Source organism: Garra rufa, chromosome 16, assembly GCF_049309525.1.
Source record: "Garra rufa chromosome 16, GarRuf1.0, whole genome shotgun sequence".
In the NCBI taxonomy this organism is placed as follows: Eukaryota; Metazoa; Chordata; class Actinopteri; order Cypriniformes; family Cyprinidae; genus Garra; species Garra rufa.
The window spans coordinates 33628052-33647585 of NC_133376.1; the positions used below are offsets into that span (position 1 = coordinate 33628052).

The following is a 19534-nucleotide window of genomic DNA, read 5'->3' on the forward strand; positions in this document are numbered from 1 at the left end:
TGGCATTTATCATTAAACAAAACAAAACAAAAATCAGCTGTGGGTCATTCAGGTAACAACACAGTATTAAGAATCAAGCATATGTAAACTTTTAAGCGGGGTCATTTTTATAAATTCAACTATTATTTTCTCTTGTGGACTATATGTAAATGACTTTTGTGTGAAATATCTTATTCAGGTCAGTACTAAATAAATAAATAACATGCATTTTGTATAATCGCTCTTATTTTGGTAAAATAATTCATGTTTTGCAGATTCTGCAAGGTGTATGTAAACTTTTGACTTTAGCTATATAACATATTGTAGAGCTTTGCATTTTAAAGGGATAGTTCACCCAAAAATTAAAACTGTGTCATTAATTACTCACCCTCATGTTCCAAACCTGTAAGACCTTTGTTCATCTTAAATATTTCTGATGAAATCCAAGAGCTTTCTAAACCTTCATAGACAGCAACGTAACCACCATGTTCAAGGCTCAGAAAGGTAGTAAGAAAAGCAATAAAATAGTCCATGTGACGTCAGTAGTTCAATCGTTAATATTAATGAACAAAGGTCTTATGGGTTTAGAATGACATGATTTGGCCCCCTAGTGGGCCCCGGCTCCCTAGTTGAGAAGCACTGCTTTAAAGCACGCAATGTGTGTCCATGAGAAAATGCTGAGCTGGGAATCAGATGGTGATATCAGATGCACTGCTTTCAGACCACATGACTCTGGGAACGATGGTGATAACATGTCAAGCCCTGGAGCAGAAGACAAGCGAAGCCTGTCCTCTGACACTAATTAGATTTAGCCACCAGCTCTCGTATCAGAAACTCTTTTAGCTCCCACTGCTCTGTCAAACAATTGGCTGCATTTACTGCAAACATGCCAACATTAACACAAGCTAGATAAAAGACCTGTAAATTATTTTCTTTTTTTTAACTTTATTGGGAAAAGTGCAAGATAAAGTGCATTTCATTTCATCATAGCTCTTCCAAACACGTTTTTATACAAACATAAACAACAATGAAGCCCACCTTGCTGAATCTGTGTAGTTTTGCTTCGTTTTTTCCCTCAAATGAAAGAGATATCTTTGTTCAAAGGCACACAAATCTGTAATTTGTTTTGCTTTCTTTGATAAATGGCTTTGTTACAGCACTGGGGAAGCTACTACAGAGACTTGTTTAGATTGCAAAGGAACTGATTCAGACGAATGTGGTAAAACAGTCATAAATCATCTTTGGAGAAGCCCACACCCAGGCCGCTAGAGGAGGCCTGCTCTTTGTGCTCCTGTCCCAACAGGTATTAGTTCTAGGAAATGAATCTGTCTCTTTCATCTGTCTCAGGCATACTGTGTTTTGCGTGACTGCCTCCGCTTCAGACAGGTGAGCGGGGACACTGGGAGGGAGAGGGAAAGGGAACGAAAGTCCACAAAACTCCCCTCTTTATCACCTCAAATTCAATAAATGTTGAGTAATGCATGAAATGTGCGCGCATGCGGGTTTGCATTGAAGTTTCCATGACTCACGCAACTAAAATGTACCATTTTTATCCCTTCTTTCCTCAAGTATGAACCACAACGACTAAAGTGGTTGTAAGGTCCTCACCAATCCACAAAAAAACACTCATGGCTGCTGTTTATGTGTGTGTGACCTTTGGTTGGTTTCATATAAATGAGAAAATTCAAAAGCGCTTATGTAGGGCAGAGGTCATAATGTAATTATTTTAAGAATGCAGGAAATTACAATTCAAACGAAATTACACTGAGGTTAAGCACCAGGCTTATTCGATTATTCAGATTCTTTTCTAAAGAACGATGTGCGCTGGGAGCATTTGAGAGTGTTCATAGTGAGCCAGATTAAAGCGCAGCATGCTGTACAATAAGTCTGAGATCAGTAAGATTTCTGAATCATCAATGCTTACCAAGGCTGCAGGTTTTTGAGCAAAAAATACAGTAAAAACAGTAATATTGTGAAATATTATTACAATTTAAAACAGCTGTTTTGCATTTGAATATATTCTAAAGTATAATTTATTCTTATGACACAAAGCTGAATTTTCAGCATCGTAACTCCAAACTTCAGATCACATGATCCTTCAGAAATCATTCTTATAAGTGACCCTGGAACACAAAACCAGTCATAAAAGCTGAATAAATAGGCTTTCCATTGATGTATGGGTTGTTAGGATAGGACAATATTTGGCAGAGAGACAACTATTTGAAAATCTGGATATCTAGAATCTGAGGGTGCAAAAAAATCTAAATATTGAGAAAATCGCCTTTGAAGTTCTTAGCAATGCATATTACTAATCAAAAATTAAGTTTTGATATATTTACTGTAGGAATTTTACAAAATATCTTCATGGAACATGATCTTTACTTAATATCCAAATGATTTTTTGCATAAAAAAAAATCGATAATTTTGACCCATACAATGTATTTTTGGCTATTGCTACAAATATAACCGTGCTACTTAAGACTGGTTTTGTGGTCCAGGGTCACAAATATCGATTTGCTACTCATGAAACATTATTGTCAATGTTGAAACCAGCTGTGCTGCTTAATATTTTTGTGGAAAATTTTCTACTTTGATGAATAGATAATTTGAAAGACCAGCAGTCTTTTGGAATGTACATTTTTTGTAACATTATAAGTCTTTACTGTCACTTTTGATCAGTTTAATGCATCCTTGCCGAATAAAACTATTAAAGTTTTCTTCTGCACAGCATTAGAGCCCTGCATGCTGTACATTAAGTCTGGGTTCAGTAAGATTTCTGAATCATTAATGCTTACCAAGGCTGCAGGTATTTGTGCAACAAATACAGTAAAAACAGTAATGATGTGAAATATTATTACAATTTAAAATCCATTTGAATGTATTCTAAATTATAACTTATTCTTATGACCCAAAGCTGAATTTCAGCATCATTATTCCAATCTTCAGATCACATGATCCTTCAGAAATCATTCTTAAATGTGACCCTGGACCACAAAACCAGTCATAAAAGCTAAATAAGCTTTCCATTGATGTATGGTTTGTAAGAATAGGACAATATTTGGCCGAGAGACCAATCAAAAATGAAGTTTTGATGTATTTACGGTAGAAAATGTACTAATATCTTCATGGAACATGATCTTTACTTTACTTAATATCCAAATGATTTTGGCATAAAAGAAAAATTGATCATTTTGACCCATACAATGTATTTTTTGCTATTGCTACAAATATAGCCGTGCTACTTAAGACTGGTTTTGTGGTCCAGGGTCACATATGTCGATTTTCTGCTCATGAAACATTAGTATCAATGGTGAAAACAGCTGTCCTGCTTAATATTTTTGTGGAAATTTTTCTTCTTTGATGAATAGAACATTCAAAAGACCAGCATTCTTTTGGAATTTACATTTTTTTGTAACATTATAAGTCTTTACTGTCACTTTTGATTAGTTTAATGCATCCTTGCTGAATAAAACTAATTTCTTTCTCTATCTTACCACAAACTTCTGAACTGTAGTCTATGTGTGTGTAGCTGTTTCATATATACTACAACGGCATGCAGAGCACCATATGAACAGACCACAAACTACGGCACAAGTCCAGACATGCTCGTTTTTCGTCTTGAACGGGCACAATACACGGTATGATGCTAATCAGAGGTAGGATGGAAAAAAGTCTTCGCTACATTTCATCCGGTTTCCTCGGTTTCTCTCTCTCGCAAACACATAAACATGTAGGCTGCTGTAAAGGGAAGCCGTGTCCCCGTCCTGACCCTGTTTGGGTTACACTTCAGAGCGGTGACACGCTGGATATGGTGCTGCAGCGCGAGGGCCAAACCACAGGCTTTATCTCCGTCCCCTCTGGGGTCTTTATACCCCGGCCATACACAACCCTCAGCTGCTCACTGCCGCCCCACAGCGTGTGTTGTGGTTACCAGAAAGAGAGACAGAGAAAAAAAATCTTGTCCTCTCATGTTTTCTCCACAGTAGGTGGATTTGTTTTTTTGTCAGGGTTGGAAATGTATTGTAAGGCTGACTAAGGGAAGAGATCAAAAGAGATTTTTTTGCTGCAAAACTTGTTTTAGAGAGGAAATGGGAAGGGATGGTATTCAAGCATGTTTCCGCCACACAATAAAGAAATGCAAAAAGCATTTGTGACTTTTTATCTCACAATTCAGACTTTTTTCCTGAACTTGTAAGAAAAGTTAACATTGTGAGAAGTAAACTTAGAATTCTGACTTTTTTCTCATAGTCTCGAATTTATATCTCAGTTCTGAATTTATGTCTCACAATTCAACCTTTTATAAATTTTGAAAATTTTGAAATTTTTGTCTTGCGATTTTAAGTCTATATCTTACAATTGCGAGTTTATATCTTGCAGTTTTGAGTTTATATCTTGCAGTTCTGAGTTTATAACTCACAATTCTGAAAAATGTTAGATTTAGGGGTGGGTGATATACCGGCAGACAGGGCTTGACATTAACACCCACCAGCTCTCAAAATGGGGGTGGATTTCAGAAGTGACAGTAACATGGTCACTCCCACTAGTCACTTTGGAGGGTTGAATTTATAACAGAACTCAACAATAATGCTTGTCTGAGACAAGTGAGAGATTAATTCTGATTTTATTACATTTGGTGTAAACTGCAATTGATAATGGATAATGTATTGATAGTATCAAGGTCACGCCAGTTGAGGATCACGCAGCCTCTATGTGTGATACAGTCTTGTGGAGAAATCAACACAATTGAACACAACTGCACTCAGAAGAAACATACTGAGGTATAAATGTAGTTTTTATATTTTTATTACACGGCTCTCTAGAATGCTTGACTCTGAGTGGTCAGTTGAGACATTTGCAGGTTCGTTCTTTTCGAATAATAACCGCTCCAAAGTAATAACGCATAGCCGGTACTACTTGTATGTTTAAAATCCCTCCACGCCTACAAAGATTACCGTTTGGTGCCATCTTGTGACAAACACATTCATATTCATGTCCAGTTTTTTTTCCATATGTGGCAAGTAGCCGTGTAATAAGCGGGATAATGTATAGGCAGCCTGTAGTTATCGCGAAATAAGCCCCTTCAGTGTGATACAATCCTGATGACACTGTCGGGGCTTATTTCTGCGATAACTACCGAGTGCCTGTACATTATCCCTTACATAACATATAGCCTATAGTTGAGCAAAGTTTACAATGATTTTATACAAGAGTTCAAACGAGTAGTTAATACACATTTTAGTACAAGATTGTCAGTGTTGACTGTTTTTGCGCGATTTGGTTAACGAAAATATTTCAAAACAAAGGTCTCAGCAGAACACTCACGCATCTCTGAGCAACATACAGCAGTGTTTAGTTACTGAATGATTCAGCGTTTCTGAATTCAATGATTCAGTGGTCCATCCATAAAGACAGACATGGATGAATCAGCTGTCTGAACGAATCGTTTGAAGGCATGACTCAGTGACTCATTCATTAAGTCACTTGCTGTCACCTGTTGGCGGTTCACTTTCATATTTAAAAGTGGCTTATCTTTGCATTTTTTCCAACATTTCTTATTTTTTATATAGAAAAAAAATGATTTTAAACACCAAGCTCATAACATTATTTATACAGTTGCAATTTTGCAATGTAAATGCTTTCATGCTACATTTTTAGTTTCATTAAACATGTGTAAATGCTTCTAAATGCCACTTCAGCTGCTTCTGTTTCCCAACAACAAAATTGTGGCCAGTAAAAATGGAATTTTTAATAATTTTGGAAAACCGCTAGCCACAGTGGGTGGTGAGAAAAAAAAGTTTATGTCAAGCCCTGCTGGTAGATACAATTAACTGGTAGAAATGTGTAAAATGGTAGAGAGTTTGAACTATCTTCTCTATCGTGGTTACATGCTGTGCCACGTGGTCACGAAAACATATCGCTTGCATGCATTGTGGTTTAAAAATGTGTGATTTTAAGCTTTAAGTTTCTGAGTGCTGTCAGAAGACGGTGCTCATAGAGCGCAAGAGTACTGAACAGTTATTTCACCACTTCATAGGCCTTGAACAGTCAAATGCACACACTTGTATGTGTCAAAATGCCCGTCTTGGCAAGTATCCTCATAAACACAGTAATCTTAAGTGAAAGGAAAATGCATCTTTAACATCTTTTGGATCCGGGCAGCTCCTAAAGTGACAGCAGTCTGATATTCCTACTGTCTGTCATTCATGTTAATCAAACAACAAAAAAGAAAAAATCTCTCATTGCTCTTGACCAAGAGCACTTTTGTAACTGTAATAAGGAGAAATATGTGTTTAATTTACACAGTGAAGAATATGCAGTGTTGCATCACTGACTGTTTACTTGTCTTTAGTGAGCTTGAGTTTTTTTTGTGATATTCACACTGGTGACAAGAATTATGAAATTTCTATGGTGACAACATTTTTGATATCATAAAGACCTTATTTAAAGCAAAAATAACTTATGTTGTGATGTACTGTTTCAGTGAAATAAAATGTGAAAATTGACACCATATGAAAACACCATAAAATAAGCATTCTATTGATGTATGGTTTGTTAGTATAGGACAATATTGGCAGAGATACAACTATTTGAAAATCTAAAATCTGAGGCTGCAAAAAAACTTTAATGAAATTCGTAGCAATGCATATTACTAATCAAAAATTAAGTTTTAATATATTTATGGTAGGAAATGTATAATATATCTTCATGGAACATCTTCACTTAATATGCTAAAGATTTTTGGCATAAAAAGAAAATAAATAATAATTTTTATAATGTATTTTTGGCTGTTGTTGCAAATATACTCATGCTACTTATGACTGATTTTAGGGTCATAAATAGCTCATATTGTGATACAAGATTTTGTTCATATCTAAAATCTACCCCTAGTCAGAATTATAAGGTATAAACTCAGAATTCAATCAAAAAAGCCTGTCTTGTGAGATAAAAAAGACACATTTTTTATTTGTGATGAAAACAGGCTTTCAGATCTAGTGATCTAGCACCATCCAAAGTGCTTTTTAATACAATAATTACTATAACAGTTGTTCAAACTTTAGTTTAAGGATTGAAACAAACCACTAACTCTAAGTTTAAACATCAGTGTATAACACAACCTTCATGTTTATGCTACAACTGCATGGATATCTCAAATCAGGAGTTTTCAAGGGGTTTCAAGGGAATGAAGAAAAACAGCGTAAACAAATTTATTTACAGAATCATAGCAACCCCAAAGCAACACTCGCTCACAAGACCATATCATCGGGGCAGCAGGTTTTCTGGATGAGATCTCTGCTGGGCTAATCATTGTTTAGTCACGGTCTTATAATTTCCAGAAACCCGTCTGTGAGTTTTCTCCTCTAATACGCTCCATTGCTTGTCTGCTTGATTAAACAGTAAACTGCCATGTGGCATTACAATATTGCTCTGAGCGCTGACCCTGAGCAGAGTTCAGGCCTGGCGTGGGGTTCTGCGACAGGTCTGTGGTCACTGCGTCTCTCGTTCTCGCCACTGAGCACTTTGCCATATGTTGGCCTTTTGTGAGTTTGTGAGCTGAGTTTTCCTTTGCGTTCTGTGCAGTAAGGGAAAGAGGGGATCGCATGGCTGAACAGACACTAATTGCATTTTTTGCATTGAGCTTCGCTGCATTCCATGAGCTCTGTGTTCCCAAAGTCTCTGGACCACAGAGAGAAAGAGGAGGAGGGGAGTCCTCAAGTGAGGCTTGTTCTTGATTTATCAAGCATATTTGGTTTTATTTGTGTCCTCTGTGCTTCCTTGAGGCTGTCCAGTATGCGCCAGGATTGTTTCACTGCAGCAGCGTCACAGCATTGTGTCTTCAGACTGACAGTACTGATCTAAGAAAATAAAAGTGATGTCCGGGTTAATATACTGAGTATTTCTTTTAATAATGGAAACAGTTTATCAGTGTTTATCAGAGTTGGCCATTGGGAATTGTTATTACTACATCCAGTACACAGGGGATGGGTGAAAACTGCTTTTGGTCTTGCTCTGTTTTCACATTTTCCTCTTCGCCTTTTCAACCATGTTGGTTTGATGGCGCACAGGGTTTTATAAGGTCAGCTGACATGTACGTTATGCAAATTTCTATATATTCTACATTTGATACACAGAAAAAAATTACATTAAAAAAATTGCATTGCACATTTTAAGTAAATTTTACTACTACTGCTCTGTACAGTGTACTTACTATTGATTTTTATATTTACATTTATTCATTTAGCAGACTATTTTATCCAAAGCGACTTACAATTACTTAAATATTACATAATTATATATAATTTCACTTATAGAATTAAGTGAAATTTACTTACCTATGTTATATTAATTTACCAAAGAAAACAGGTAACTTCAGCCAATAAAACCAATAAAAAAAACAATAAAAGTTTGAGTAGTTAACTTATTAAAATAACTTAACTTATTTTTTTTGCTTAATACAGCACCTAATTAAACCATGCTTTTAAAGGGTATGTTACTGAAGTGTATGTTAGATGAAACATCTAAGTAAGTTACACAATAGATATCATGTAGACACCATATCTACATAATCAGTAAAGTGGCACTTATCCAAACACAGAGACTTCAATACTTGGTACACAATACACAATGACGTTAACATCCTGTGGTTCATTTTTGAGCATGAATGTGTCATTTTCAGTATTTCAGTAGTGAAATTGAACTCCAGATGTAACAAAATCTCAAGTTACTAAATGTTAATGTTAAAATAAATGTTAATCCCCAGTGCATAGTGGGAACACCAGAAAAGATGAGTAGGTTTTACTTAATTTTATAACGTTTATATTTACTATGCTATTGCTTGAATTAAGTACCAATATAGAATTTACTTTGGAGTTTATTATTGCCTGAACTAACTTGTTTTCTATTACTACAGCACAGAATCATTTTTATCAGTGTAATTTTCGTTATTTGATTATAGATAAATCTAGAAAATATAATACCCTTAAAAGTTTGGAAAAGAAAGAAAGAAAGAAAGAAAATATAACTTTTATTTAGCAAGATATTCAGATATTCAAATTCAGTTTTTTCTAAATCCTGACAAAATGTATTCCATTTTCACAAAAATAATATAAGCAGTAACTGTTTTCAACATTGATAATAATAAGAAATGTTTCTTGAGCAGCAAATCAGCATATTATAATGATGTCTGAAGAATCATGTGACACTAAAGACTGGAGTAATGGTGCTAAAAATTCTGTTTTGCCTCACATGAATAAATAACATTTTAATATATGTGACCCTGGACCACAAAACCAGTCATAAGTGTAAATTTGTCTAAATTGAGATTCTAACATCATCTGAAAGCCAAGTAAATAAGCTTTTCATTGATATATGGTTTGTTAAAATAGGACAATGTTTGTCTGAGATACAACTATTTGAAAACCTGGAATCTGAGGGTGCAAAAAAATATCTAAATATTGAGAAAATCGCCTTAAAAGTTGTCCAAATGAAGTTCTTAGCAATGCATATTACTAATCAAAAATCAAGTTTTTATATATTTATGGTAGAAAATTTACAAAATATCTTCATGGAACATGATCTTTACTTAATATGCTAATGATTTTTGGCATAAAAGAAAAATGGATAATTTTGACCCATACAATGTATTTTTGGCTATTGCTACAAATATACCTGTGCTGCTTAAGACTGTTTTTGTGGTCCAGGGTCACATATATATTTAAATAGAAAGCAGCTTTTTTAAACGGTAACAATATTTCACAATTTTAAAGTATTTTTGATCAAATAAATCCAGTCTTGGTAAGCATAAGAAACATCTTTTAAAAATTGTATGCACCCAAACCTTTGAAAACCTCAGTGTTCATTATTGATCTCCCCTCATTGTCAGACCACAGCTCCACCTGTAATTATTAAAAATTAGGTTGTAATAAAATCTAATTTACATAAGAAGGAGGCCCACAAGTACCAATGAACTAAACCCAGTGTTTAGAACATAGACTACATACTGCTTAAAGGGATAGTTCACCCAAAAAATGAAAATTCTGTCATTAATTATTCACCCTCATGTCGTTCCAAACCCGTAAGACCTTTGCTCATCTTCAGAACACAAATTAAGATATTTTTAATGAAATCTGAGAGCTGCATAGACAGCAACTTAACTGACACAATCAAGACCCAGAAAGGTAGTAAGGACATTGTTAAAATAGAAGCTACAAGAATACTTTTTGTGCGCACAGAAAACAAAAATACTTTTTTAATGAACATGCATCAAAGACTGACACGGAAGAGAAGAAATTTCTTTGATCAAATCTTTGTGTTTTGATGGTGAACGAAGGTCTTGAGGGTTTGGAATAACATGAGGGTGAGTAATTAATGACAGAATTTTCATTTTTGGGTGAACTGTCCCTTTAAGTTGTCCGACTTGCTGAATAGACTTTTTTGGTTTTTTTTACGCCTGTCACCGTGCGACAGATGTCTTTTTTCAAACAATGGGTGAGTAATTCATTATTTTATATAGCTTCATAAAAGCCTATATTGCAAAACACTGAGTTGTTAAATAGGTTTACAGTGCATTTTCATAGTGTTTCTGCTGAATTCAGCACACAATGTGTGACAAAAATAGATTCAAATACTAGTCGCACATGCTCTTCTGTTACACAGCATCGTGTTAACATGGTAAGCAAAATAAATGTGAGTTTGTTGTTGCTTCACAGCAAGAACAATTTCCCCTTCACCGTGACACACTGGCACCAACTACTCAGCCAAACCAAAGCATCCTGTGCTACCTCAGCTGGCCACTGCACGTGTGCATGTGTGTGTGTGTGTGTGTTGTGTAGGGCGGCAAGTGGCTGTGCTCCATCCATTCGGCCTACTCTCTATACACCCAGTGCCAAACAGGCAGCCAAACAGCTTTTCTCTTTTCTTTTCTCCCTCTACCTTTTTTAGAGTTTGTTTTAAAATACCCTCGACCGCATTTCTCTCTCTCTCTTTTTCTCTTTACGACTGTTTGCTTTCAGAGTTTAAATGGTTTGTGGGGACGGCCCGTCTCGCATCGTTACTGGGCAACGGTCTTCAGGAAGGAATTCGGAGCCCTCAGTAAATGTGCTTAGGGCTTAGACTCATGCAGCTCTCCAAAAACATGCTGTTGAAACAAGAGAGCAGAGTGCATTAAAGGCCCATTCCTCGCACAGGGAAAACAGGCGCATTTGTTGTTATTTCAGTATCGTGAATAGCACAAGTCAGTGCGGTTTCGCTAGGTGGCGCTCTCCCGAGCTCATTTTCACACCGTTATCAGTTGGCTTTTGTCCGTTCTATGCTTTTTGGTGTCATAACTGCATAAATGAATCAGCTTCTCTGTCACTGCTATAACCGGCCCTGCGGACTTGTTCAAACAGAGGCTGTCTGTGCCTCCCGTGTTTCGGGCTTGAATGCAGCCCTGTGTGGGGATCTTGTGGAACATGTTGTATGACTTTCCCTGCTGACCTCCTGAGAATGTGCTGACATTAAATCACAGACGAAAGGGGTTTGTATGTTTAGTAAGCCCTGTTTATCTTCTGAGGGGTAGAATATAATAATTATCCATTTTTTTTGAGAGCGAGAGAGCTGTGTGCTGGTCAGAAGCCGTTGCCCTGTGATTTGTTTCAGAGCGAAGCCATCCATAGCCAGACCCATCTGATCTCAATTTTCTCCTGTAGACAAAAACAACAACAGCAACGAAAAAAAAAAAACCTAACAACAACAAGCACATGCTTGTGTCCGCACATCGGAAGGAAATCAATAAAAGAGGGAGACAGAGTAGAAAGATTAAAGGAAAAGCAGAAGACGGAGGGGGACGATGGAATTTTCAGCAATTATAGTTTGGCAAAACACAACAGCGGTCGATGTAAGAATCAACTCATTTAACGTTTATCCTTTTTATGATGCCTGACTCTATTTCAGTGCGGTGCTGTTTAAAAAGAAAGACATGAAAAAGTCTTTTGGAAATGAATGGCTTGATGAGATAATTTAGCTTTATATATTTACCCGTATCATGCTCAAAATCAATCCTCAATGTGAAGTTTTATATATACCACATATACCGCATACCACGCATAATGCATCTGAAGCAATTTATGAAATTTCATTTCTGTCAGGAAGCAGCTGATCTGTTTATCTCAAAATTAGATCAGAATAATTGGTGGGTGCATACTTATCAAGATTTTAGGTTAAAAATAATACTGAAAGTGTATGTTCCTTATTTGGTCTTTTCATTTTTTTTTTTAAAACAACCTATTACTTTTTTAAGCAGACTTATTATGCCCCTTTTTACAAGGTGTCTCAGGTGTCCCTATAATGTGTCTGTGAAGTTTCAGCTCAAAATCCCCCACAGATCATTTATTATATCAGTCTGAAAATGCTCATTTTGAGTGGAAGCAGAAACACGCTGTTTTCGTGCATGTCTCTTTAGATCTAAATGAGCCGCTGTTGCCTGCCGCCTTTCCAGCGTAGGTCTGTTACAGTTTGTACATCAGATACTCTGTTAAAAATCATCAGTTTGGTTTTGATTATCATGTCTATCGTGCTAAAATTATGTGTTTTAAACCATATTCATTTAAACTTTTGATATATGCATGCACACAGAAAGCGGCTGTCAAACGGCCCTTGAGTACTAAACTACGATCTCTTTCATGTCTTATTGCGCTTAAACTGTCAAATACACACAAGTTTATGTGTAAAACACACAGGAGTAACAAAAACAGTAGGTTTTGTCTGTGAAGGTAAACAGCTGGGAAAGAAATCACTTGTTTATATTGGGTCTGTGTAAATAAATTAGTACTCTCTTGTCTTCTCTGAGGCTGGGACTCTAAATAGTGTTCTGTGCTCATCTGTGACAGAACAGTTTGCATGCTTTGATCGAACTTTTGCCATGGTGTTAGAACTGGTACACTATTGTCGCTTGCGAAACATGCAGATTATAGGGCAGTAATATTATAAAAGATCCCCTATGTCACGGGGGCCGCAAAAGCTGACGTGCTCATTTTTTTATATGCTTGTGGAAAAGGGCTTACCAAAACAGGTTACTGGGTTGCCCTGTTTCACATTTTCATGATTATAGATGCACCTAAAAATTGGAAAAGATTTTCTTGATACGTCACCTTTAAATGGTCCTGGTGTGTGACAAATGAATTTTTAAAAAGCATAGTTAATTATGACTGGTTTTGTGGGGACAGAGTTACAAATGTGCAGTCAAACAGTCAAACAGCAGATTCAGGTTGGTATAATATTATAAAAGATCCCCTTTCTATGTCATGGGGGCCGCAAAAGCTGACATGCTCATTTTTTATATGCTTGTGGGAAAAGGCTTACCAAAACAGGTTACAGGGTTGCCCTGTTTCACATTTTCACGAATATAGATGAACCTAAAAATTGGAAAAGATTTTCTTGATACGTCACCTTAAAATGGTCCTGTAGAGTGACAAATGAATTTTTAAAAAGCATAGTTAATATACAATCAGATCAGCTCACGTTATGCATAATAATTCTAAAATAATTCACAAAATGCTGCTTAAAATAGTGTGGAGGACTACCACTAAAATTCTAAACTAAATTCTGTTGTTATTTGTTCCTCTACTAAGATATTTTGTTTTTTATCTTCTATAGTCATATCTCAGATATTCCTCAGAGTCTGTCCAGTAAATCTAACTAGTTTCCACCCACCATGTTGACCATTTTTCTCAATATGCTGAAATCACTGTGAAAAAAATATTTGACTTTTAGCTCTAACAAATTAATTTCACCATGACTTTGTTTGACAGTTTTCATCTGCAGTGTGATTGTGATCTGAACACAAATCCATAAACCTAATCTCATACTGATATATGATACATGTTCTAGAACTGGGATTCCAACACCAGAACCTCTTTGACCAAAAATATTTACTTCAAGTGTCCCTTGAGTTAATATTTCAATAATTTAACACATTTCCACACCCAGTCTGGGAAACCCCAACAGTCAATAGCGGCTATCCACGTTTTTCCTCAACATCATCCAGTTCATTATTAGCTATAAGGAAATAAGGAAAGGAGGTGAAGTGAGGCCAAGTATGGTGACCCATACTAGGAATTTGTGCTCTCCATTTAACCCATCGAAGTGCGTACACACACACACCATGAACACACACCCGGAGCAGTGGACAGCCATTGCTGCGGCGCACGGGGAGCAGTTGGGGGTACGGTGCCTTGCTCAAGGGACTCACCTCAGTCGTGGTATTGAGGGTGGAGAGAGTGCTTGTTATTCGCCTTCCCCACCGACAATACCTGCCGGACATGAGACTCAAACCCGCAACCTTTTGGGTTACAAGTCCGACTCTCTAACCATTAGGCCACGGCTGCCCTCAAGAAGAATAACAACGTGCAGTAAACGGTAAAACTGTTTGCACTACAAACCAGGGTGTTCGTAATTAGGATAATACATTAAAATAATATGGGAAGACACACCAATTTGCAATATCAAGCAGCAAAACGAACTGTTTTGTAAAGCTCAAAATAGCTGGATGCAGATGAGACCGGAAGCCACACCCATAAAAATTACAAACGGCCATGCCAACTTTTACTAGAAGAAAAAGGTGGATAGCAAATATGTTCAGCATAGGTTTAATGTTGTACTCTGTTTTTCCACCACACTCAATGTTATCGTCTTTTCGTTGTAGCTTTTGCGGATGGTGACGTTGCCTGAAAAGCGATGGAGGGCTCGACCAGGAGGGGGCGCTGCAAGGAGAGACCCAGCCGGACAGGGTCAGACGGACGAGGATGAGGAGGGTCTAGAAAGCGGGGACTGTGATGATGAAGATGAGTGTAGTGGCGTTTCTGGACTCGGGCCGCCCCCGAGACGCAAACGCCTGCGCATCTTTGCAGGTAAGTTATATTGCCTCAACTTTACAGGTTACAGGTAGCCATGTACTATCAGTGACCTTGCGACCCTATCATTGTCCGAGGGAACAAACAGGGTACATGGAAGATGTTCCCTTTGATGCAAAACAAAGCACAAAAGAACCAACAAACCATGTTAGTGCAAATAAACTAAACAGAGGCAAAGAATAACAGTAGAAGGGCAGGAACAAGGAGTTTGATACTGACTGACAAAGGCGGACCAGCTGAGCAAACACAACAGAGGGAGTTGTCGTCCTGGTCGTGTTGTTGTGGCAGAGATTTGGGCTCTCAGGGTAGCGCCGCAAGGGGCCCAGGGTTACGCTGAGAATCCCACTTATAAAGCACATGTGGAAGGACAGGATAAGGCACATATCAGCACTCAAATTCACACCGAGGAATTGAAGCAGTGATAAAACGTCCAGCCTTGAGCGCTTAGGTCTGAATGCTCTCTGAACTGTGAGCCGGCGGTGTTTGAGTTGCGCGTCCTCCCTCCCTCTCGCAGAAGATTTACTGCTTTAATTATTAAGAATGAGGAGAATGCGTTTTGGGCGCTGGGATGAACAGTTGGCGATATATCTTTCCTGTCTTGGAATTTAATATCCAGCTCCTCTCTCATTCTGTGTTTGTTTGTGTGTGTGTGTGTTAGGTTGGTGGGTCGCGACCCAAGAATGAATCACAGGATTGTTCTGATAGTGTCGTGGACAGCAGGGCAAAACAATGCTAAATGCTAATAATAAAAAGCAAGCATACAATAAATTATTCAGGTTAGGACACTTACAAGGGAGGAGAAATTACTTCTGATATCTTTTATTGTTGATGTCAAAGGCTGTACTTTTTAGCAATCTTTATGAAGTTAATCTGCCAGTTGGTAAGAATCCTAATTCTAATATAGTATGTTTAACCCTGTGTTGATTCTGTGTGTTAATTAGCTACATTTTTTCAACATTATGTAGGCAGAAAGCTAGAAAGATACTTTCAGTCAATATTGCATGCAATCCTTGTGTTTTCCTATTCAAATGATTGAATTGAGTCTGCAAAAAATTGCCATACAATGGTATATTTGACTGTACATTTGTGACCCTTAAGTAGCACAGGTATAATGTATTTGTAGCAATAGCCAACAATAAATTGTATGGGTCAAAATTCTAGATTTTTCTACTTTTAGAATTTTAGATTTCCTACTGCAAATATATCAAAACTTAATTTTTGATTAGTAATAAGCATTGCTAAGAACTTAATTTGGACAATTTTTAAGGAGATTTTCAGAATATTTTTATTTTTTTGCAATCTCAGATTCCAGATTTTCAAATAGTTATATCTCTTCCAAATATTGTCCTATCCTAACAAACCCTACATCAATGGAAACTTATCTACCCTGACCCTTATGACGGTTTTGGTTTTGTGGTCCAGGGTCACAATTAGGGTTGTTTTTGTATTAAACTGCTCTGCTTTCCACTGTAAATATAGGGGAAAAACATTTTGTGAAGCTTTTTCAACATAAAGGCATGGGGGCTGCATTTTAAAAGACATTTCAAGTTAAATTAGTTCAGTTTTTAAAACATTTCGTGCATCACGCTTAAATATCAGAGGAGGTAGTTAGCTATAACAAGGGCAATTAAAGCGATAGTTCACCCAAAAATGATTTACTCACCCTCAAGCCATCCTAGGTGTAATTGACTTTCCTTTTTTAGATGAATACAATCGAAGTTATATTAAAAAAACTGTCTTGGCTCTTCCAAGCTTTATAATGGCAGTGAATGGGTGTTGAGATTTTGAAGCACAAAAAAGTGCATCCATCCATCATAAAAAGTACTCCACACCACTCCAAGTGGTTAATAAAGGTGTTTATACACTTACAAAATGATCAGTTTTCCTATTCGGCTAATAATGTCATACCCACACAGTCATACCTATACATTTAGATTTTTGTTCAATATTTGACCAGTATTCTTGCTCAAGTATTGTTCAAATACGTCTGTTTGTTTTAGTGTAGACCTTTAGGCCTCTGTTGAAACAGGTACTAAGATAACAGCAGATAGCTGCAGACGACCCAGCAAAAGACGCCTCAGCGCTGCTGTCTTTTCATCCCATTTCGGTTGTTCGGGGAGGGGTCAGGCAGCCAGAATGCCGAAGGTCATCCATAGGCAGGTTTACTAATGGAAGTCCTGTCTGTGCCTGGTGCACCGAGATGGACGGCGTAGATCTGGTTTCTCAAAGCTCTGCACTCTTGGGGCGCTGCGCGGGGTCCTGGGGAGCATGACGGACAGAACAACAACTAGGTGCAGACAGGCCGCACCTCGGGCCCAGACCTCTCCGTAAATCAAAGCTGTCAGCCGGACAGTAATTTCATGGATGTTCTGAATGATAGGGATTGATTGATAAATCGTCATTCGCTCTGAGCAGAGATTCCAGGCCTCCTCGCCCCCAAGGACTGTCCCCAACCCCCATACGACCCACGCATTCCAGGCCAGCAGAGCTATTCCAGGACTCGGGCTGTGTGTGTGTCCTATGCACACACCCCGAGATACACACAGCCGGCGCTAAGGTCGTGTCATCTGCCTCACCACACTTACTTTAATGTCAGCCGCCCGCTTTGGACGAGATTATGTGAGCGGCGGCGCAGTCCAGCGCTAATCAAACATGCTGTTATCACATATTTAATGCTGCTTCATGAGAAAGGGTTTGTATGTAATTATATTGCTTAAAGGAGAAGTTCACTTACAGAACAAAAATTTACAGATAATTTACTCACCCCCGTGTCACGAAAGATGTTCATGTCTTTCTTTCTTCAGTCGTAAAGAAATTATGTTTTTTGAGGAAAACATTTCAGGATTTCTCTGTATATAGTGAACTTCTATGGTGCCCCCGAGTTTGAACTTCCAAAATGCAGTTTAAATGCAGCTTCAAAGGGCTCTAAATGATCCCAGCCAAGGAAGAAGAGTCTTATCTAGCGAAACGATCGGTTATTTTCTAAAAACATTTACAATTTATATACTTTTTAGTGTCTACACAGAGTACACACAGAGCTAGACAAGACGAGCATTTGAGGTTAAAAAGTATATAAATTGTTTTGTTTTTTTTAGAAAATAACTAATCGTTTTACTAGATAAGACCCTTCTTTCCTTGGCTGTGATCGTTTAGAGCCATTTGAAGCTGCATTTTGGAAGTTCAAACTCGGGGGCACCATAGAAGTCCATTATATGGAGGAAAACATCAGAATTTATCTCTATATAGTGGACTTCTATGGTGCCCCCGAGTTTGAACTTTCAAAATGCTGTTTAAATGCAGCTTTAAAGGTCTCTAAACGATCCCAGCTGAGGAAGAAGGGTCTTATCTAGCGTATATATATATACTTTTTAACTTCAAATGCTTGTCTTGCCTAGCTCTGTGTGAACTCTGTGTATTCCAGTTCAAAACAGTTAGGGTATGTCATAAAACTCCCATCTCATTTTCTCCTTCAACTTTAAAATCATCCTACATCGCTGCAGAAGTATCGACCCAGTGATTACAAAGTGAACATGCAAAGAAGATCAAACACCTTTAACAAAAAAAAGGGTAAAACAGTGATGATGATTTTGAAGTTGGAGGTAAATGAGATTGGAGTTTTTCGACATACCCTAACTGTCTTGAACCAGAATACACAGAGTTCACACAGAGCTACACAAGATGAGTGTTTAAGGTTAAAACGTATATAAATTGTTTTTTTGTTTTTTTTAGAAAATAATCGATCGTTTCGCTAGATAAGATCCTTATTCCTTGGCTGGGATCATTTAGAGTCCTTTGAAGCTGCATTTAAACTGCATTTTGGAAGTTCAAACTCGAGGGCACCATAGAAGTCCACTATATGGAGAGACATCCTGAAATCTTTTCCTCAAAAAACATAATTTCTTTACAACTGAAGTAAGAAAGACATGAACATCTTGGATGACAAGGGGGTGAGTAAATTATCTGTACATTTTTGTTCTGGAAGTGAACTTCTTTAAATTGTTTGTGAAATAAGTACATATATCACTATAAGTGTAGAACAAAATCTGAATCCATCCTGTCCTCTGCGGTCAGTGTCTGGTATTTTGGCGAGTCATGTGATCTCAATGTGGTTCCATGTTAGTGTACGTGATTTTAAACATATGTTCTTAAAATTTCTGTTTATTTCTTTGTGTGCAGTAGGCCTTTATATAATAGACTAGTTCTAAGTGTGATATATATTTTATACAACAGTTCTATAAACAAGACATTAATTATGAAAATCTGGCCAGTTATTAAGTTTATTTTTTCACTGCCAACATAAATAGTTGCAAAAAAAGCAAAAGCGGGGTCAGGAGTTTTCAAAGAACAACACAGAGGCTGAAACGCCACAAACACAAACAGTCAAAATGATACAACGTGAAAAAGTATACACTAAGCAATACTTCAGAATAGGGTTGGGTTTGTTAACATTAGTTCATGCAGCTGGTATTATAAACCAGCAATAAACAGTGATATTTTTAAGTAGCATTTTAATAATCTTGGTTGATTTTTATTTATACGTACATACCAGAACATTTTAACCCTTTAAAGTTGTATATAATTACATTAATGTGTTTTTATTTTTATATTTATATGTATGTTTATTTATAAATAAGCATTAAGCTAGGTTAAAAAGCTATTAATATAA

At 37.1% G+C, this 19534-nt stretch overlaps 1 protein-coding gene across 1 annotated transcript in view; it reads left to right on the forward strand.

Moving 5' to 3' along the window:
* gpc3 (glypican 3) overlaps window positions 1-19534 on the forward strand; it is a 197846-nt gene that overhangs the window by 148701 nt on the left and 29611 nt on the right. The window contains exon 7 of the mRNA XM_073821219.1: window positions 14661-14865. Within this exon, the coding sequence (XP_073677320.1) occupies window positions 14661-14865 (205 nt within the window). The remainder of the gene's footprint in view (window positions 1-14660; window positions 14866-19534) is intronic.